Genomic DNA, 20,449 nt, shown 5'->3' with positions numbered 1-20,449 from the left:
AGAGCCATGGCTCGATATCTCGCTGTGCAATTATCCGCTCTTTGGTATAGATCAGATGCCCTCTTCCTTCAATCCAATTGCGAGACTTCAGTTTGCTGACAATCTTTGTAGCAGTGTTTTGTCATTTGTATATATTTCTCATTCGTTGGAGCGCCACTCATTAACCGGTACGTCTTCAATTTCAACTTCTCTTATCCACTCAACCAACTCTACACAAAAAAGCTAAAACTCTACAAGAACGACCTCGCCTTTCATCCTTATTAGTCTTGCTCTTATCAGGCCTCATATGCTACGGCCTCAGCGCCGCAGCGAAATTCATTCCCGGAGCAGACGGCCGCTTCGTCTCGGGTACAGCTCCCACCGGCGATGAGACGATCCTCGGTGTTGCGTCCGACGAGGCGCTGCTCAAGGGATCCAGCGCCCACCTCCCCAATCGGCCCCGGCGATGGTCTCTTCCAGTCCTGATCTTTACCATTGTCCTTCGATTGGAAGTATTTCACTTGGTGAACAAGCAGCAGCAATGTGCTTCTCCTGGGCTCGAGGTAGGAATGACGTCACTGAAGCGAATAATAAGAACAAGAGTCGAACATGATGGTATCTTTTTTGCTAACAGAATCTCTCTATATTTCTTTTCAATAACAGTCATTTCTGATCCTTATTCTCATTGGATATGAAATCTTCTCTACACGCCGCAGATGGGGCCTCCCGCTCTCCGCTTTGGAAGACGACGACCCCTGGCGCAGCATCTTTGACGACATCTGGGACTGGTTCAGCGGGCCTCGCGTCGTCATGTTCAACACCGTCGTCAGCGCATTCGTCTTTTCGCTGGGGACCTACTTATCCATCTCTAATATTCGGAGGTCGACTTACTTTTGCTTCCACCTCATCGACAGCCGGTTCAGGACCGTCTCTTTGCAGCTGCTGGGTCTCGTGCTTGATGCCGTCATTATAGTCCTGCTGTGGCGGATGTTGGCATGGGCAAGGACTATGAAGCTGCGACTACGCATCTTAAGCTCGGTGCTGCTTCTATCGTCTACTTCAGTAGGTATAGTATGGGTTGTCAACACCGGCTTCAGAGGCACTCATAGAGTAAACGTCTCTTTTGGATCCCTGTATGGCTTTGATGCCGTGGTGGATAGCTTTGCCTTTGCCTCTCTCGTCACGGCATCCATGTTTTGGATATGCGAGACATCAACCATTACGCCTCTTGGCACCTTGACGTTCCTGATAGGCATATGGAGCTCATGCGATAAAATCTTTCGCTACGGGGACTGGCTACACCTGTCACGAACTGCTGCGATGGGCCCGTTATGGATGGTGGTCGCCGGCTCTATCTTCTTCGTGTATCTTCACGACCTCCGTTCCATCGTCTTCATTCGGCGGATTCTGTTTGCGCTCATCCTGTTAGCTCTCCTCTTGGGCACAACCATATTCATCCTTGTAAAGAAGCCTCAAACGTTTCACAACAACATTCATCCTGCCAACGATCTCGTCTACACGGCCCACGTCGAGCACGACCGCTGGAAAGCACAAGTCAGCGTCAGTACCACGCTATCGACGGCTGTAACAGTCTACCAGGAGCGACACAACGGGAGGCTACCGCCCCCCAATTTTGACGCATGGTACAAATACGCCGCGGATGACTCGGTTATCATCGACGACTTCCAGCAAATCGACCGAGACGTTGGCCCCTTTTGGAACGTGCCCCCTTCTGTGCTCCGCAAAAGGGCGACCGAGATGGCGGCGATGCCGGACGTCGCAACCATCACGGTCAAGGGCGGCAAGGTCTCTCGGGAGGACACGGGCAACGGCGACGACAACAAAGATCTCGACGAGGTGGTCGCCCTGATTGGCAAGTTTGCCCAGCACCTCCCGGACATGGTCCTGCCCATCAACCTCTCTCCGTCGCCCCGCGTGTTACCGCCGTGGGAGGAGGCGAATTCCAAAAACAGGGCTGCTCAGCTCAGCTCCGTGGCTGACCTATTATCTCGGCGCTCGATGGACGAGGCGAGCAACGGCACTACGCCAGCGGAGCACAAGAAGGAGGAAAAGGAAACAATCGTCCCTCCTCCCCATCTTCCTCCTCTTCGGAGCACGGTGCCGGCCAGTGCCTTTCGTCGGATGCAAGCCGAAGCCTGCTCTCCCTTGTCGCGTAGTAGGACGAGGCCTCACTGGAACTTTATGGAGTATTGTTGGTCGTGTGCCAAGGACCACACCCACGGCCAACTCCTAACAAACTGGCAGAAGTCGTTGGACACTTGCTCCCAGCCTGATCTACGTCTGCTGCACGGCTTCTCGCTGACGGACCCGCCGCGGACGCCGCTCCGGCAGCTCGCCCCCTTATTCGGAGCCTCCAAGACAGATGAGTTCCGCGACATTGTCATACCGCTCCCCAAGACGAGGCTGGAGCGGCCCGACATCAAATGGCAGTTTACACGAAGATACGATAGTCTGGTCTGGAGAGGGGTCGTGGGGGAACACGCGCCCAATAGTCAGGCCCTACGCGGAAGTCACAAATATCGCCTGTTGCATCTCGCCAGTGCGCCGTACGCACGCGACGACGTAATCATGGTCCTCCCCAAGCCCGACGACCACGAAACATTCGCCTACGAGAGGGTATCGGCCGTAGAGGCCAACGCCGTCGTGCCTTTCAGCGTGGGAGTGACCAACTCGACGGCCTGCGCAGCCGATGGGTGTAAGCTGGTCGAAAAGGCTTACGGCATCCGCGACGATGCCACCGAGCCGCTGGAATACCGCTATGTGCTCCTGATGGACGAGGACGACGGCCCGCCGCAGCAGGTCCTTCGCACCTTGCGCTCAAACAGCGTGCCACTGATATCCACCATCTTTCGCACGTGGTATACCGAGCGGCTGATGCCGTGGCTGCACTTTGTCCCCATCGATCCAAGATACCAGGCCCTTCACACGACCTTTGCCTACTTCTCGGGCACGGAGAGCCGGCCCAAGGTCAATGGCAGGGAGACCTCGTTGCAGGGCAGACAGGCAGATGCCGAGTGGATCGTCCAGCAGGGCCAGCGATGGGTGACAAAGGCTCTCCGCGAGAAGGACATGGAGATCTATCTGTTCCGGCTGCTTCTGGAATGGGGGCGGCTCATTGACGATCTGAGGGACGAGATTGGATTCCGCAAGGATGACAAGGGGGCGTTCCAGAACGACGCCTGGACCCGGCAACAAGGCGGGGAATAAAAAAGAGTAGGAATAGGATTTGCCGGTTTTACGTTATTTGATTTTTTCTGGATACTAGTATTGGATTCAAACCACAGTTAGATTGGGTTGGGATGCATCTGTCACGTACAGTTACGCAGCAGCCGCAGCGCGTTGTGACCTGAAGAAGTGATACCCAGCGTGGATCCTTTCCAGAGGCATCAATCCAGTTGGGCTGCCTGTGCTCGCATGTCTTGGACGAGATGCGTGATTATTGGCCTGGGCCGGACAATGCCCTTTTGCTGTATGATATATGAGCTGCATGACAAGAGGGGGGAATTTTTTACTAGTACATGCCTCTACATATGCCACGCATGACGGCGGCTTCTCTTTTCCAGTGGTATATTGTAGAATGGGACGGGACGCCACGTGCATGCAGAAGCGGTTGGATAGCAGAGCAGAAATGAGAGAGGATTTGCCGCCCCTTCATGCAAAGAAGCGTTTTGGGAAACGGGCTGTGACAGGGATGGGCGCTTGCGTGAGTGGGATGTGGTGGGATGTTGTTATCATGACTTTTCTGCTCTCTGGTGGAGGTGACTTCAAGGAGGCTGGTGGTGGTGATACGGCACCATCTTCGTAGCAAACACTGGCCCTCTTTGCAAGGCGGCTGCAACCAGGGCCGTGTGAGGTGGTAACATGGAGAGGTACGAGCAGGAAATTCTAAAGGTCTGCGGCGTCCCGAGATCTAATGAGTTCTGATAACCCCAGACCTATATTTCGTGCGTTATTCGGTGGTCACGCCTTCGGCAGAGTGACGTCTTCCAGGGATTTTGGTTCGGCAAGTAAGGACGGTTGACCATTAGACGACAAATCCGGCGCTGGTAATGTGCCGCGCTTCCTATCCTGCAATCAAATCATATGCCTTTTGTGGTGTTGTGTAAAACATGTGGTACCCTTCTGAACTATTATTATCGCGCTAGCAGCAAATACATGTACACTGTCGAAACTCAATGGGCGTACATGAAGATGCAGTGTGAGTCTCGCAAGGCGCTCGGTCTGCCAGCGGATTGGCTCAATGCGAGGTCATTTGGGAGGGTTGCCGATGAGGCGGATTGGATCAGGCAAATGGGGGAGGAGAGTGGCGCGAGACTTTGAACTGACAGCGCCTTTAGGGGCGAGCCGGGCCGCCGGTCAAGTCTCGGACGTAGCATCGACGGCAGAAAGAGGCGCCTTGACGATGCCCTTGGCGTCATCAGTACCCAAAACGCTGGGGTAGCCGCAGCATCGTCCGATATGCAGCTTGTTGAGCAGGCGGAGGCACGAGGCTCAATGTACGTGCGGGAAGTATGTAAAACCAACCATGCGTGGCGTTGCCGTTACTGTTGCTAGTGCAGACAGTTATTATTAAGCTGATGAATAACACCTGCTACAGCTCTCGACATGCTCGCAGTACCTCACTGTATCGTATACTGTAAGCGGACGGACTTGAAGCCCAACATGGCGATATCAGCATGGGCTGTGTTGGTCCAAACGAGATGAACACATTAATATGGAGCACCGAGTAGAAGCATGTTAGCGCCTGTACTGCTCCCGGCAACGTTACTCGCTGAAGCTCAACCAGTGGAGAACAAGAGCCCGACCGAAACTGATGCGCAGCCTAAACACTCCAGGGCTGCATATCCAAGGGAGGGGAGAGGCTGAGGGAGCCGATATTGTGCTGAACTCGAAGCGACATGATGCTGCAGGTGAATGGAGTATTGGGAGGAGGTGAGAGCGTCTCTGTGGCAAGAGGAGCGACACACCTGCCACAGGTTACAAGGATGTGGCCACCTCAGGTGAGAGTCCCTGTTTCTTTTCCTTCTCCGTGTTCTCGTGTTGTCTTTAGTGAATCCCGTCCTTTGTGTTTGCTTGCCTTGATGATGGGGAGATGGATATAGAGTAATCGGGCCAGTTGTTCGTTTCAAAACCGTGCAAGGTGCACTAGCACCGGGTTTCAGCCGAGCATCCCTTGGGAATCAAAAGCCATTGCCAGCGGGATTTAGTCACCGCGCTCTGCTCATTGATAAGGACGCAACAAGATCAGCCGGGTATTGGTTGTGAGACAATACATGGGCATCCAAATAGGTAGAAGGCGCTTTACGCGCAGTAGTACGTTGTGTGATTTGCCTGACCTTTTTCAGCCGCCCCGTTCTTGGTGTGATTGGGCACTTTTTTTTCCTTTTTTCTTTTTCTTTTTTCATTTTCTCTCTGCTCCTTTTCCTCCCGTTGTCGTTTCTTTTTCCACCCCCTGGGTCAGCAGGCTCCCTGCTTTATGGAGTTTAGCAGCATCCAAGATTCGTCCGCCGCAAGAGGTAGATTGTGACCCTGGTGAGAATCCCGGTATGAGTGACTTGTTGAGAGGAGAAGCTGGGTTTGGTAGGTGTAAATCGGCGGCAGTCCGGACTCCGTACTTAGGTCGGTACCAAGTCATTAGTCTCCGCAGCAACTATCGGCGAAGGATGCGGTTCCGCGGCGGGTTGAAGAAGGCCCCTGCTGGAGGTCCTTTGTGTTTCGTTTGCTGTTTATGATTTTGCCTCTCTTTGTTTCCCCTTGATCAAATGACAGAGGCTGTGTTGGGTACTTGAATCTAGAGATGTTAGAGGGAAGAGTGTTGAAAGACAATTTAAATGTGACAGGTTAAGAGAAACGCCAGCAATGAGTTGATCTTAGTACCAAGCTTCCATGGTAGTAGAGATCGCAAAAGATCGCACTTTCCTTCCCTGTGTCCAACAGACTTGTGGCAAGTGGTAGCGCTATGGACGTCACTGTCGGAGCCGCTACCCACGGCGACGTGATCGGTACGGAACATTTGCGCTGGCCTGTGCGCCTGTGGTTCCCGCGCCTATGGTTTGTGCCTCAGGGTACCTGGTACTGACCGGCATTCCGCCATCATCCCTTGCGACCCTTGTACCCCTTGTACCCTGGATGTACCGACCGGACGTTAACCCTCCCCTCCTTCCCCCAGATTCTCGCTTGCGTCCAAGCGCTGCCATCCGATCCATCGACAAAATTTTCTCTTCGGTGTGATCTGATGCAGCTACTGACGCTGAGCTCCTGATCTGCAGGGCCTTTTCCCGCCTCCTCGCCCGCGGTGGTATTTTTTTTTTCTTTTTTCTCTCCGGCTTCCTTTTTATGATCCCCTCATCTCACTCTCACATCACATGTAGTACAAGGTGTCTACAAAGTAAACCCAGTACTGCTACTCCTGTTTCACAGGTATCTTTTTTGTCTCTTTGATATCCTTGTCTCCCTGCGTTTTCGTTTCCTTTTTCTTTTCTCCACATGTATCAAAATGTCGTCGCCGGCTTGATATGATTCGTAGCCTTCAGTTTGCTGTCCAACTCGACCATTGGACTTTTGGCTCTCGCCTCGACGCCCGGCCCCAAGCCTCAAGCCATCCTTTACTTACCAACTTCCTTTTTGGTGACATTGTTTGTGCCGTGCTAAAAGCCTCAGCGTTCTCTAGTCTCGCAGGCTTTCGCTTTAGCCCTACCTAGGTTTAATCTGGAGCAGCGAATCGAGCACAAGTAAGCGAGAGCGTATTCGCGATGCCGCCTCGAAGCTCCGTCCGTCTTGTGCCCTGCCCTGCCCGGGTCCGCACTGGATTGCATCTCGTCTGCTTCGTGCCCGTGCAAGTCAAGTGCTATTTCCGCCGCGGGCCTTGTGCCATGACCGTGACCACGACCACGGCCACGATCCCTCCCGGCTTCTGACGACGTTCAACTTCTCTCCTGATGGTGTGGTGGGCTGCCACTTCGATGGCCTGAGCCTTGACCTTGCTCTCAAACAGGCTTGGTCCTCCGTGCCCGCCACTACGCTGGATCCTCGTGCTAGATCCCGAGCAAACCCGCTTTCTCAGTTGAGTGTTTTGCTCTGTGACCGACGTACATGGCCCGGTTGCAGGGATCCGTGGTTAAATGCTTCCGGTAGGCCATTGTCGTTATTATTAGCCCCCGTGCCAGAAGTACTGGGAGGTACCGCAGGCTGCATACTTGGCGTGGGAGCGCTTTAGGTACTCACACACATGGATGCGATGCCACCCTTGTCCACCTTGGGTATACCATACCTGTGCGAGTATCATGTCCCAGACCGAAGCTCTTTTCATCCAACCTCGGCCCTGTCCTGTCCTGTCCTGTCCAGCTTCACATTTGCATTTGCCCAGCGACTCAGGCTAGCCTTGGCATCCCATCTCTGTGATTGTGGCGCCTCTCGCGACGTAAATTGAACGGCTTTGCGCTGAGCTCAGGCCGCGTTTTGGGCCGCTGCCGCCGCTGGCATTTTCTCGTCTCGCCGGCTTCCTCTTCCCCTGCCACTTTTTGTTGGCCCTCCTGAACAAGACCCCGCGTTCCCGTTGCGCCTCTTTTTCTCCCTCCCGACCTGTTCGTCAATTTTTTTCCCCTTGAATTTTTTTTGGCGGGGTTAACTGGCCTTTAAACGCGCCTGGCCACTACACACGCTCACCTGCGCATACATACAAGCCGTACGTAAAAGAGTACAGATACGCGCAAAAACAAAGACGACCTGCGGGAGCGAAACCGGGGGCAAAGGGAGCGAATTTTGGAGGCGCCTCTCACCTATCAAGTATACTTGCCTATCTAGTATTGTTACCACTTTTCCAGCCTGTGTCCTCCCCTTTCCCAGCTCCCTGTCCGCATCACATCACCATAAACACACGGCGCATCGCATACCTTTGGTAGCTCGAGCAGTGGGTATTATACAAGCTCTCTCTGCCCTTTTACCCCCTCTGCCAGTCATGTTGATTTCGCGAGACTAATCGCCTGCAAGCCGCACCAGCTCCGCGCCACTCAAAGGGCCAAAAAACCTGCATCCTGCAGCGTCCGATTCAGTAGCTGTTGCCGAGCTCACACAGCTGTGCGAATCACAGTCACGGCTGCAATTTGCGCGGCGAGAGGCGGCCCATAAACCCCCCGCCTCATCTCCCGTTCTGCTGGCTCAGACTCTTTCACCATTTCGCTCCCTCACCTTTCTTCACCTCGCCTCACCGTGATCGCGCTTTCTGCTCCGGGCCCCGCCCCCCGCCAATAATGGGATTTTGATCGTCCGCGCCGGTCCGCCGTCACATCGCCATGAACTCCGTCCACAGCCTGATAGACGCTCCAGCACCAGCCTCGGCCCAGGGCCCGGCCCAGCTTGGAGCCCAGGCAGGGCTTCATCTCCACGACCACGCTCAGGAGCAGTCTCAGCCGCATCACCAGCTGCACCGCCTAGCCTCACCCACCCCGATCCCGGTGTCGGCTTCGGCGCCGGCCCCGGGCCCCATCGGCCTCTCGCTGTCTCCTTCAGCGGCGACCGCGTCGGCGCCAACTCCCGTCCATACCCCGAGGCCAGACGATCTGCAGCAGAGACAGCTGCCGCCGCCCTCTACGCCGTCCATGGTGCATTATGCGTCCATCGCTTCGCCTCCTCTGAGACAGGATACTAGCTCGTCAATCTCAACTCAGGCCACCACGGCTACCCTGGCCTCTACAGAGACCAACAACACATCGTACAGTGCCGACACCTCCCCTAACCTGCACCAGTCCATTTTCTCCCTCAAGGATGGCTCCGACGTCTCTAACAGCCGTCGAACCAGCAGGAGACGTACCGGCCCCCTATCTCAACAGTCCAGAGAACGGGCCGCCCTGATCAGAAAGCTAGGAGCCTGCGTCGACTGCCGCCGCAGGAGAGTTGCCGTAAGTCGAGGCCCTCTCCCCCCTGCGCTCTACCCTGGCCAGCATCTCGCGGCTGACATCGATCCGCAGTGCCACCCAAGCCATCACAACATGACTTGGGAAGACGTGGTTAGCAAGTTTCACAGGTCGCACAGCCCGGCCGTTCAGGATATTGCTCCCTCCCTCGCCGCCGCTGGCCGGCCTCTCAGTCCCGCAACTCCCCTCAACGCTGTCCAGCCCATATTCACCCATGATCCCCAGGAGATGGAGATTGATGCTGGCAACACGACGCCTGGCAGTCACCATCAGCCCGGCCGTCCACCCCTGAGTGAAGCCCGCATTCGCACCCCGCTCCCGACTGGCCCGAGGCTGGAGAAGTCGCTGTCTTTGCCGGGGATTGAAAGCCTCAAAAACGACATTCAAAGCAATGCTGCGCGCATGTTGTCTGCCACTACCCGCGGCCGGTACAACTCGGTGCAGGCCCTGTTATTGTTTTGGCAAGAAGATGATGACGGGCTGTTGGTCCAGAGTGCAGTCAGAGAGCTAGCTGACGTCTTTGACAAGTACTATCACTATACGTTTCAAATTCAGACTATCCCCTCCTCTTCAGAAAGCTGTAAAAGCTCATGGAGGTGGCTGTCGCGAAAGCTCAACGACTTTGCCGAGGAGCGCGATCAGCGTGACGTTTTGAAAATTGTTTACTACATAGGCCATACTTATCTTGATGGGAACCGTGATATGGTCTTGGCAAGGTAAGGCTTCTCTCGCAAGGTAATACTGCTTGTATGCATTCAAACTAACTGGAGCGACTTTCTTCCCACCTTTTTAGCTCAAAAGATCCTGACAGAGCCTCGACAATCCGATGGAGTGGTATTCAACAAATTCTCGAGGAGGCCTGCTCAGATACTCTCATCATTATGGATGCCGCTTATTATCCCCCGGCTAGGATCGTACGGCAACAAGGTGTACTTGAAATCATCGCAGCTTCTTTATCAGAAGATCACCTCATAGCCCTCGATCGGTGTGCTTTTACTCTAGCTCTCGCCGAACAGCTACGCACACGTGCAGCGCGCCAGACGCCACTCTCTGTGGTTGAACTGCACTCCATCCTCATGGCCCTTTATCCTAAAATGGCCCGGGACCGTACACCCGAGAGAGAGATTATAACGAGCTTTCCCTCCCCGCTGCATACTATGATGTCCGGAAACTCGAGGCTACCTTCGATATTCCTCTCGCCTGTCCAGCAAAGTAGCCCGCTGCGAAGCAGCTTCTCCTACGAAAACAGCCCACAGCTACACCTAGCTATCAAGTTGAACGATGAGAACATTGATATCGACAGTTGGAACGAGTGGCTGCGCATGATGCCGGAAGGAATCAAGGACATCAAAATCGACGGTCCATTCCGGGCACAGTTTAGGTAGCCAAAGGGGTGGCTTATGCGCTTTGTCTGTGGCACGATTGAGTGTGGTGGCTCATCGTGGTTTCGCGCCGAGCTTAGTGTGGCAATCCCACCGCTACATGTCTCATTTGTAGGCTTTGTGTCTTTTTGTTTATTTTCAATCTTGGAGTTGCTCCAAACCAGGGTGGCTGGCGTACGGGGGCTTTTCTCCCCAACTATGCTCAAAAACAGCGCGCGAATTCTCACACATACATACACCCTCTCTGATGAGTCAATGATTAAAAACCTGCGCATCATGACATTGTATAGCGAAGATTTGGGATTGGCAATAACTGATTTAAAAGAATCATGTGGAAACTGTACTCGTATGGTAGTTAAATGAAGAAAAAAAAGTATTATGTAAATGGATGAAACAGAGAAGCAACACGCCCAGTGGTGATCTACTGCGTCTACGTCATTGGTTGATATGATGTCCCGTCATTTGTGAGATGATCCTTGCGTGTACTCCGTAGCTAGAATCGATTTCTGGGGATATTGACATGGATACAAGCTGCTTTTTACTTTGGTCAACTGTCAATGCGTGTTTGTGTTGGACGGACGGGCCTGGTGGATCGCGTCGTTGCCCAGCAACCAGCAGCTTTGCAGCCATCCCCACAAATGCACAACAAAAATGCCCCCCCATGCCTCCACCACGCTTCCCTGCCGTCAACATTCACCGCCCAAGTCATGTCAACACTAAGTCATTTTTGAACCGCGTCTTTTTGTCCATACCGGTACCACTCCATCAGCATCACGTACTATCGCAGAGGAGCAAACAGCCACACCAGGACACAATGCGCTCCCCACCCAAGCGCCTGACACGAGCCAGGGCTAAGGACCCTGAGCCAGCGACTTCGAAACAAACAAAGATTATCACAGCTTCCGCAAAGGCAAAGGCAAATGCATCCGTTTCATCGACTCTGACCGCGAACACGAAGAGCACGGCTGCTAAGAGGAAGGCGAGATCCGATGACGCGGATGAAGAAGAGCGCCAGGCGACGCAGATCAAGCGACCAAGGGGTCGGCCCCCTAAGAAGCCTGTTGAAAACAATAAAGACGTCACCATCGCAGTCACATCGTCAACGACATCAAAGATCTCTGAACAAACGCAAGGAGCACGAACTAAGCCAATCTTGAAAACGGGGGGTGCAGAAGCCTCAAAGGAGGTATCAACAGCTCCTCCAAAACCCGGACGTGGCAGGCCGAGAAAGGTTGAAGCGAAGCCTGAGGATGGTCAAAGCAAGCCAGAGCCAGTTAAAAAGGCAGGTCGAGGCCGGCCGCCAACAGTGATGAAGCCAGCCTCCTCGACGGCAACGACAGTAGCCAACAAACCGCCAGTCAAGAAGGTGGTCAAGTTCCGAGAGCCAGATAAGGAGAACGTAGAGCCCGCCGCCGTACCAAGGGAGCCTGTCACTACTACTGGCATGCGCGGTCGTCCAGCGCGGCGAGGCGGCGCGGCTGCTGCTCGAAATACGCGACCAGCTGCAAAGACTTCAAAGCCTCAAGCTGGCGACAAGAAGCCTCTGAGCCCCAAGAAGATTACGCAGCTGATGCTTTTGCCGGACGACTCTGAGGACGAACTGGCGTTGGAGAAGCCTAAGCCGTTAGCAAAGAGTCCGATCAAGCCTCCATCCAAGAAATCCGATCCTCTTCCCGCCGAGTTCGAGAACGTCGATACGACTGTCGCCGTCAATGCTGTCATGTTCGATATGCCAGAGATTAATTCCACGATTCTTGCATCACCGGCTAGGCGGCCCACTTCGCCGCCGCGAGATACAATCAAGTCTCCGGCTAAGAGAATTGCGATGCCCTTGCCTGGATCTACGCTGAAGCTGAGCAACGACTCGAGTTCTCAGACCCCTTTCAAGCCATCGACGCTTCTGCAGTCGGCTGCCAAGCGACCACAATCTCCCACCAAACCCTTCATCTTCTCGGCCCAGAAAGAGCAACCAGGTCAATCGGCAGCCAAGCCTTCCATGCTTCAGTCGCCAGCGAAGCGAGCGATGCCAGGCCTCAAATCTCGAGTAGACGCCCAGCCGGAACTCCCAACACTGGACGAGTCTCCTCTTAAAACCCCAAGTCGTCCACCCAAATCTTCTAGGTTCGTGGTGGAAGAGGAGTTGTACGAGGAAGATGAAGTGGAGAGCAGCCCTTTTACAGGTCCCATCGAGATTCCTCAGTTTTCCTTGCGTCAGTCCCCCGAATTGCCTTCCGAGCTTGAATTTGCTCTTACAGAGGAGGGAGCTGAGGTGGAAGCCGAGGTGGAAGCTGAGTTGGTAGCAGAACTGGAAGCCGAATTGGATGCAGAGACAGGGGAAGCGACAGAGGTGGAGGAGGAGGTGGAGGAAGAACCACAAGCGGAAGCGGAAGATTATGACGAGGAAGAGCCACAGCCAGCCACGGAAACGGCGGAAACCCTGTCAGCTGACGAGGAAGAAGATGACGCAGTCGAGGATAGCATCATTGTCGCGACGGGAGAAGATCAGGCCGAGGACGAAGAGGCACATGCCGAGGACGATGATGCTGAGTCAGAAGACACCATGGTTCTCGATGACCTTGAAGAAGAGGTAGAGGAGCCCGTCGAGCCTTCGCCAAAAGCAGAGCCCCAGACAGCAAATCACTTCTATCAGCTTCGGCAGAAAGACTTGGATCCCTGTAATGATTTGAGTTCAGCCTCCGATTCCGAGGACGATACACTGCCATTTGAAAGCATCACGGCCAATCCATCGGTCGGCGGAGAGAGGACGCCTAGGACCCGAGCCAGCCGCAGCTCGCTGAGGCAATCTCGTAGGTCTGCTTTGGGATTTACACCTCTATCCAACCAGCTCGGCTCTTGGTCGGCTGCAAGCCCCGTCAAGAACGCTCAATCGTCTGCGGAAGAGGCGCAATCAGAACACGATGAGGATGAGAACCTTGAGGGCGAAATCGAATCATCAAACCAAGACAGCCCTATGAATAACTCGTTTCCTGGCGGCGAGATGATGTCGATGCAACCCGAAGTCGCCACGCTGCCAGAGATGGATACTGCTGTAGAAAGTATTGAGCAGATCTCGGAGAGGATCACAGAGGAGGATATAGCTCTGGCCCAAGAAACAAATGAAATGTCTTTGACAGACTCCAAGGAAGGCGATGATGCCACCAATTCTCGCCACTCTTTCGATGACAGCTTGTCGGACGCCAGCCAGGAATATGGAGATGAAAACCAAGTGCCTGTCGAGAGTCCCGCGCCTAGTTCGGAGCCTCAGGCAGCGCCACCGGTAACTCCCGTCTCTCGTCCAAGGACGCGGTCGTTTAACACAACCACCAAGATTCCGCTTAAGCCAGCCGATAATTCAACGCCCAGTCCGTTGAAAAAGAAGAGCTTCAGCGCCTCGCGAGCCGCTCCAAAGCGCCCACCCCAGCCCAAACGGGGTGTCCCTGTCTTATCTTATGCGGAAAAGCCGCGAAGGAGAAGCTCGCGAAATTTCAGCACCATTGCCGAGGAGCCAGAACAGAGCGCCAACGCCGAAGAACCCTCGACGCCAACAGCAAAAATGGACATGTGGGCCAGCATTGGGACGCCAGGGCGGACTCCTCGCAAGGACCTCAACCCCAACCTGCTCCGTGGGGCCATTGTATTTGTAGACGTGCACACAATCGAGGGCGCGGACGCCAGCGGCATCTTTGTGGAGTTGCTCACGCAGATGGGTGCCCGGTGTCCCCAGAAGTGGAACTGGAATCCCAGCAACTCGAGCAACGGCGAGTCGACCAGGGTGGGCATCACTCACGTCGTCTTCAAGGACGGCAGCAAGCGGACCCTAGAGAAGGTCAGAGAGGCAAAGGGGGTAGTCCAGTGCGTGGGCGTAAGCTGGGTTCTGGACTGCGAACGTGACAACCAGTGGCTTGACGAATCGCCGTACAATATTGATACCAGCAGCGTTCCTCGCGGTGGTGCCCGCCGCCGGAAGAGCATGGAACCAAAGTCCATTTCCAACCAGAACGGCAGCGCGGTCGACGGCTCGTCTAAGGGAAGACGTGAGTCGGCACCGGCAGCGTCGCCCAAGACACCCAATCGGAGGCAGAGCAGCATCTGGATCCACACACCGTCGGATGGGGATGAGGAGGAGCAGAAGGAGGAGGAGGACATTGAGTGGTCCAATCTCATTCTAACCCCCGTGCCCAAGACGCCGGCTCCGGAGACGATTATGAATTATGCTATGGAGACGCCGTCCAATATTGACGACGAGGAGGACAACGACGAGAATGATGCGTCATTGAGGAGAGAAGAGCTGTTAACGCGGACATGCCCTCCCAGGGCGCAAAAGTTTGTCGAGCTCGGCGGAGGTATCCTGTCTAAGACACAGGACGACCATGTGCTTCAGCGGTTAATGGCTGCTCGGCGAAAGAGCCTACAGTTTGCTCCCAAGGTGGGTAGCCCCTTGGCCAAAATGTGGCAATGAGGCAGTGGTGGCCCATACCTTGTAATTCAAAAGGTGTATTTCACCTGATATCTTTTTTCTTCTTCTTTTCTCTTGTTTTGGCCCAGGGCCCCTGCCTGATGGGGATGCTGCATGGGGGGAAAGGATACACATAAAAGCTTGCATTGGCTAGTCGCTCACTTGGAAATGAAACAAAAAAGGGAGTCTTTATGATGCAAATAAAGCATGGGATAAGGGAGTATATGGGATAGGACATGAGGCGTTTTCGGGATAACGAGATGGATGGCATGAGGCATTGTTTATATGAGGCCAGATATAGAATCAGTCACGATATTGACGTAATGGACATTGAAGTTAAACAAGTTTGTGCTTGCTACTTGATTATAGCATGTTTTCGGCTGAATGCGCTGCTAGTGGTGGATACTGCGTGACGGATATTGTGTCCAAACCACCTAGTGGGGAGTAACTGTCTTGTTCGAAGAATAGATAATCGTATGTGTGTTTTTGGTTGGTGATTCAGTCGGCATTCGCTGGTGACTAACGGTTGTATAATTCCTTGTAGCGCTGTCAAAGGGTTGAGTTGTCGAATATGGAGTCGGTAGAAGGTAGATGTGGTGTTTGTTGTTTCGTATCCCAGTAGTAATATAACCCCCATTCCCATACAACAACAGCCATACACCGGATTTTCCAAGCGTCATCTCTTATTTGCATGAAAACATGCCCATTTTAATCCACTTCTCCCGCTATTCTTTATATCTCCCCCTCTTTCTATCGTTCAGCCCCTCGCCCAAGCCCTCATAACAGCAACAGCATCCCCCTCATGCGCCTTAAGCAACTCCGTAGCCTTACTCTTAGTCACATCCAACTGGTCCACCAGAAGCGCGACGTCCGCGGCATCGACCTTGACGACGTTCTTCTTTGCGGTCGAGGAGGCTCCCGGGGCGGTGTTGAGGGCGCGCATGGCCTTTGAGACGGCTTCCTGGTCGAGGTTTGTCGGGGCGGAGGCGGAGGAGGAGGACTCGGTGGGGGTGTCGAGGGCGGCGAGGGCGGAGGCGGCTTTGCGGTCTTCGGCGGATTGAGGGGGGGGAGGGGGGTCGGAGGCGTCTTCTGGGTTGGACATTTTGGAGGTTTGACTGAGTGGTGAATATGGGATGATGGGTTTTTGGTTTTGGTGTTGAAGATGTTTGGAAGCAAAGGTGTAGCTTGTTGTGGTGGTGGGTTGGAGGTATGTACTTAAATGTTTTGGGGTACCCTGATGGAGGGGCAGGAAAGATGCGTGGGTTGGACGTACCCTGGACAAGACATTGGAATGGGCGTTTTTTTAACTTTCACAATATACGATTGCCTAAATTAATATGCTCAGGCTTAATGGCTTTAAGAAGTTTATTTAGAACCAATGTATGGATTCCCTGGCATTTATTAGGTGTAAAGCCTATTTATTTTCTTCCCCAAAGCGACAATATGTTGTACTCTATCTGCCATCCATGGCTTCATCAGCCGAGGCTTGCAGCATACTAGGTAGTCTATTACGCAACTGAAAATCATCTCTTATAGATTTCAAGTTGCATTATATTCATCTTTCATGATTTGAAACTTACAGTTCTCCATATAGACATGCTGAGCATTTCATCTTCGTTATTTCACGTTGGCTGTATCAAGTCAAATACGTCATAGCCTCTGATTCGCCAATGCAAGGATCGCCGTCGCTAGAAACAAAAGAAGCGCCGGGAGAAAAAAAATCAAATCGGTACGTACCCGGACGCTTTTCGGGATTGGCTGGCTGCACAGGCTTTAAGGCAATGCGACTGTGTTACCAAATAAGTGGCCCTGACTCATATTCAGTTCGATTATCGGACTCCGAACTCTTTTGCAGCAGCAAGGCAAAACACCAACAACATAGTCATTGTCATTGTCGCCGATATAATTCTTACTTCGTCTTGTCCTGGAGATATCGAGTTTGTGCATGCGCCTAGAGAGAAACGTCGAGACACGTTTGCGCAACAGCAATTGAACTTGTGTTTATTTCTGTTGAGACGCAATATTTTCAGACATCTTGAGAACACGATATACTCACTGACTCACCCGAGTCTCTCATCTTACCTCAGTCTTGCGCCGCGACAGGCTTCGTTGCGCCTCTTCTTCTCGATTCCCAATCTTTACTCCTTACTCCCTCATCCTCATCATCATCAGCATCATCCACCATGGCCCAGCAACAGCAACAGACTCCTCTCCCCGAGGCCATCGCCTCCCAGCCCTGGAACCCTTCAACCTGGCGCTCAAAACCCATCAAGCAGTCTCCCGCCTACCCGGACCCTTCCAAGCTCAAAAAGGCCGTCACCGAGCTGGGCCGGATGCCTCCCCTCGTCCATCCCAACGAGATCAACGCCCTGAAAGCTCACCTGCGCGAGGTCGCCCAGGGAAACGGCTTCCTGCTGCAGGGCGGTGACTGCGCCGAGCTGTTTGACTACTGCGAGCAGGGCGCCATCGAGTCCAAGATCAAGCTGCTGCTGCAGATGAGTCTGGTGCTTATTTGGGGCACCAACAAGCGGGTTGTGCGAATTGGGCGCATGGCTGGCCAGTATGCGAAGCCAAGATCTAGCCCGACGGAGATGGTCAATGGCCAGGAGCTGCCGAGCTTCAGAGGCGACATTCTCAATGGCTACCATGTTGATGAGCGAGAGATTGATCCTAACCGTCTCCTCAAGTGAGTCTCTTCTTTCTGCTTATAATAGCATGTTGAATCTCTTCCATTGCTAACATCCATCCAAAGAGCGTACCACCACTCCGCTGCTACGCTCAACTACATCCGCACTGCTCTCTCCTCCGGCATTGCTGACCTCCACCGTCCTCTCGACTGGGGCCTGGGCCACGTCCGCGACCCGGTCCTCAAGGAAAAGTACTCCAAGATCGCCTCCAGCATCCAGCAGACCCTGCGCTTCCTCCAGGTCATCAACGCCCGCCCCGGCGAGCTCGAGACCGTCGAGCTCTACACCAGCCACGAGGGCCTCCTGCTCGAGTACGAGCAGCCCCTGACTCGCCTCATGGAGAAGCCCACCCACCCCGGCGTCAGCAGGCCCGGCACTCCTCCCGGCTCATCGCCCACCATCAGACCTGTTGCTGGTGATGAATCCAAGGAGTACTACGACACCTCTGCTCACTTCGTCTGGATCGGTGACCGCACGCGCCAGCTCGACCACGCCCACGTCGAGTTCTTCCGCGGCATCGCCAACCCCATCGGCATCAAAGTCGGCCCTACCACGCCCACCGAGGACCTCCTCGCCCTGCTCCGCACCCTCAACCCCTCCCGCGAGCCCGGCAAAATCACCCTCATCACCCGCTACGGCGCCGGCAAAGTCGCCGACCTGCTCCCCACGCACATCCGCGCCGTCGAGGACTCCGAGTACCGCAGCTGCGTCGTATGGCAGTGCGACCCCATGCACGGCAACACCCTCTCCACGCCCACGGGCATAAAGACCCGCCGCTTCAACGACATCTACAGCGAGCTCGAGCAGTCGCTGCGCATCCACAAGGAGCAGGGCAGCTACCTCGGCGGCGTCCACCTCGAGCTGACGGGCGATGCCGTCACCGAGTGCCTGGGCGGCAGCGAGGGGCTCGACGAGGACGACCTTTCGACAAACTACACGTCCTTCTGCGACCCGAGGCTGAACGAGAAGCAGGCTCTCGAGCTGGCCTTTTTGGTGGCCGACCATTACTCCCGAGAGCACAAGAAATGAGGCTTGCACATAAAGAAAATGAATGAAAAAATTGACCAAAAGATGAGATGTAAATCTAAGAAAAAAAGAACGACGGTTTTGTATATAGTTCTACCGGATTGGGTGCTGCATTGGGAAAAATGGAACGTGTGCAAAAGAATGATATGAGATGGGAAACATGAGGATGCATCTCCACAGCATGAGTCGATATCTAACAGACAAACTCGCAATTCAACATGATTTCAGTCCTAACAATGCTCACTCTCGTGCCAATATACTGGGGAGGCGACTCCCTCTTTGTCCAGGCAGCCCATTGTCTTTCGACAAAGACGTATACGTATATAGATATAAACAGGCTTATGCATCACCCCCAGTCATCCCCTTCAGTGCAAGTAAATCGTTTGCGCACCCTCGAAAGCATCTCCCTTTTCCAGCTTCTGCCATGAGCTGACCGCGCCAGCCTCCACACAAACCATGTTCTTCCAGCCGTCCTTGGGCTGGAAGTCGCCCATACCGGCAGCCTTGTCGACCCAGGGGTTCCAAACAACCACGTCGTCGAGGTTATCGCGTACAACGCGGAACTTTTCCACGCCACCCTCAGTGATGATGACGGGGTGTCCGGGTCCCTTGACGGGGGTGTAGACGCGGTCCGTCTCGCCGGAGAAGGTGATGGGGTCGGAGGACTGGGTTTTGTCCTTGACGCCGTCGACCTTGTCGTGGAAGGGGGAGTCTTCGAGACCGGTGACCTGGACGGAAGCGATATCCTTTGCGAATTCAGATTAACTTTATTACTTTTTAATAATACAATGAGGATGATGCGATTTACCTTGATCTTGAAGTAGGTGTGCAGAAGTGTCTGGCACTCAAACGGCACGTCACCCTCGTTTGTCACCACCAGGGCAGTGCTCAAGCTCTCGGGAGCAAGCGTAACGCTGTAGAGAAGACCAAACTTATAGGGCCACAGCTGTCGAGCAGCATCGTCGAGGTTCTCAGAGGACAGACCAAAGTCGAGCTTGACGCTGTTAGAAGAAGTCTCAGACTTGCCGAGGAACTCCCAGCGGGAGTTGCGGGCGAAGCCGTGCTGGGGAAGCTTGGAGGTGGCCTCGTGGTCGGGGGCAGTGCCAAAGACCTAAGAGTATGGTGTATTAGACAAAATATGTTTCAAATCAACTTCCTCTGTACCCAAAGACAAAAAGATATGTAGCTCTTTTTGTTGGGCGCAAGTCGGGCGAGTAGCGGAATAGAACATACCGGGAAGACCAAAGGAATGCCTCCGCGAACAGCCTTTGTTCCATCCAGCTTCGCGCCCTCGCTCAGCCACAGCTTCTCATCGCCCGAAGCATCCTTCCAGCTCAGCACCGTAGCACCGAACAGAAGGATCTCGACGCTCTCGCCCGTGGGCAGAACCGCTGTGACGCGCGAGCTGCCGTCTGAGATAGTGACCTGGGCCTGGGGCTGCAGGCCGGGCGTGGCAGCTAGGGCTGAGGGCTTGTTCGGGCGGTCCACCATGGTGATGCGATTGCGATTGAGGGCGTGGAGAGTGGATGGTCTATTGACGGGAGAGGAATGCTCGGATCAGGAGCTTCGGCGGGTTCGTTGGAGATAGACGCAAAAAGCGGGCGATGAACTGGAGTGATCGGCAGTTTGTGTTAGCATACAGCAGCGGAATAGCTTAACCAGGACGGCTAGAGGCGTTAAGAAGAAGTTGAAACAAGTTGGTATCGAGCTTACCGGTTAGTACAAGTTGCACCATGTAAGAGTTGGAAAAGCTTCAAAGTGGGATGAAGCTGAAGAGATGAACTGGACGAGGTAGTGACTGCATGCATTTGCTCCATCTGGCGGGGTAGCTGTTGCAGCGTTGCAATTACACCCCTCACCTGCACTTCAACCGGGGTGCCTTGTATCAGGTACTTGAGCTACGTCAGTAATCAGCCTAAAATTGCCTTGAAGCAATTGGACCAAGAGCTCGTAGAAAAGTACATGTACCTTCAACTGTGCCCCCTT

General features: G+C 54.0%; 6 protein-coding genes across 6 annotated transcripts; 4 read left to right on the top strand and 2 right to left on the bottom strand.

The window, feature by feature from the left end:
- Positions 1–6: 6 nt before the first annotated feature.
- T069G_03370 (uncharacterized protein) lies at positions 7–3,207 on the top strand (the record flags this gene model as incomplete). The annotated part of the gene is made up of 4 exons (XM_056170580.1): positions 7–44; positions 112–167; positions 238–542; positions 643–3,207. The coding sequence occupies 4 exons, from the start codon at positions 7–9 to the stop codon at positions 3,205–3,207; spliced, it is 2,964 nt and encodes a 987-aa protein (XP_056031472.1).
- A 5,084-nt stretch (positions 3,208–8,291) lies between these two features.
- T069G_03369 (uncharacterized protein) lies at positions 8,292–10,297 on the top strand (the record flags this gene model as incomplete). The annotated part of the gene is made up of 3 exons (XM_056170579.1): positions 8,292–8,897; positions 8,967–9,628; positions 9,706–10,297. 3 exons carry the CDS (start codon positions 8,292–8,294, stop codon positions 10,295–10,297), a joined length of 1,860 nt encoding a protein of 619 aa, XP_056031471.1.
- Positions 10,298–11,108: 811 nt separating this feature from the next.
- On the top strand, positions 11,109–14,753 carry T069G_03368 (uncharacterized protein; the record flags this gene model as incomplete). Its single annotated transcript, XM_056170578.1, has 1 exon — positions 11,109–14,753. The coding sequence occupies one exon, from the start codon at positions 11,109–11,111 to the stop codon at positions 14,751–14,753; it is 3,645 nt and encodes a 1,214-aa protein (XP_056031470.1).
- A 754-nt stretch (positions 14,754–15,507) lies between these two features.
- On the bottom strand, positions 15,508–15,852 carry T069G_03367 (uncharacterized protein; the record flags this gene model as incomplete). Its single annotated transcript, XM_056170577.1, has 1 exon — positions 15,508–15,852. The coding sequence occupies one exon, from the start codon at positions 15,850–15,852 to the stop codon at positions 15,508–15,510; it is 345 nt and encodes a 114-aa protein (XP_056031469.1).
- A 1,081-nt stretch (positions 15,853–16,933) lies between these two features.
- T069G_03366 (class-II DAHP synthetase family domain-containing protein) lies at positions 16,934–18,466 on the top strand (the record flags this gene model as incomplete). The annotated part of the gene is made up of 2 exons (XM_056170576.1): positions 16,934–17,436; positions 17,503–18,466. 2 exons carry the CDS (start codon positions 16,934–16,936, stop codon positions 18,464–18,466), a joined length of 1,467 nt encoding a protein of 488 aa, XP_056031468.1.
- A 362-nt stretch (positions 18,467–18,828) lies between these two features.
- T069G_03365 (aldose 1-epimerase domain-containing protein) lies at positions 18,829–19,954 on the bottom strand (the record flags this gene model as incomplete). Its single annotated transcript, XM_056170575.1, has 3 exons — positions 18,829–19,209; positions 19,272–19,574; positions 19,697–19,954. The coding sequence occupies 3 exons, from the start codon at positions 19,952–19,954 to the stop codon at positions 18,829–18,831; spliced, it is 942 nt and encodes a 313-aa protein (XP_056031467.1).
- Positions 19,955–20,449: the final 495 nt, after the last annotated feature.

This window comes from Trichoderma breve, chromosome 2, assembly GCF_028502605.1.
Source record: "Trichoderma breve strain T069 chromosome 2, whole genome shotgun sequence".
Taxonomy (NCBI): domain Eukaryota; kingdom Fungi; phylum Ascomycota; class Sordariomycetes; order Hypocreales; family Hypocreaceae; genus Trichoderma; species Trichoderma breve.
Note: the sequence above shows the minus strand (reverse complement) of the source record. Positions and strands in the feature narration are given on the sequence as shown.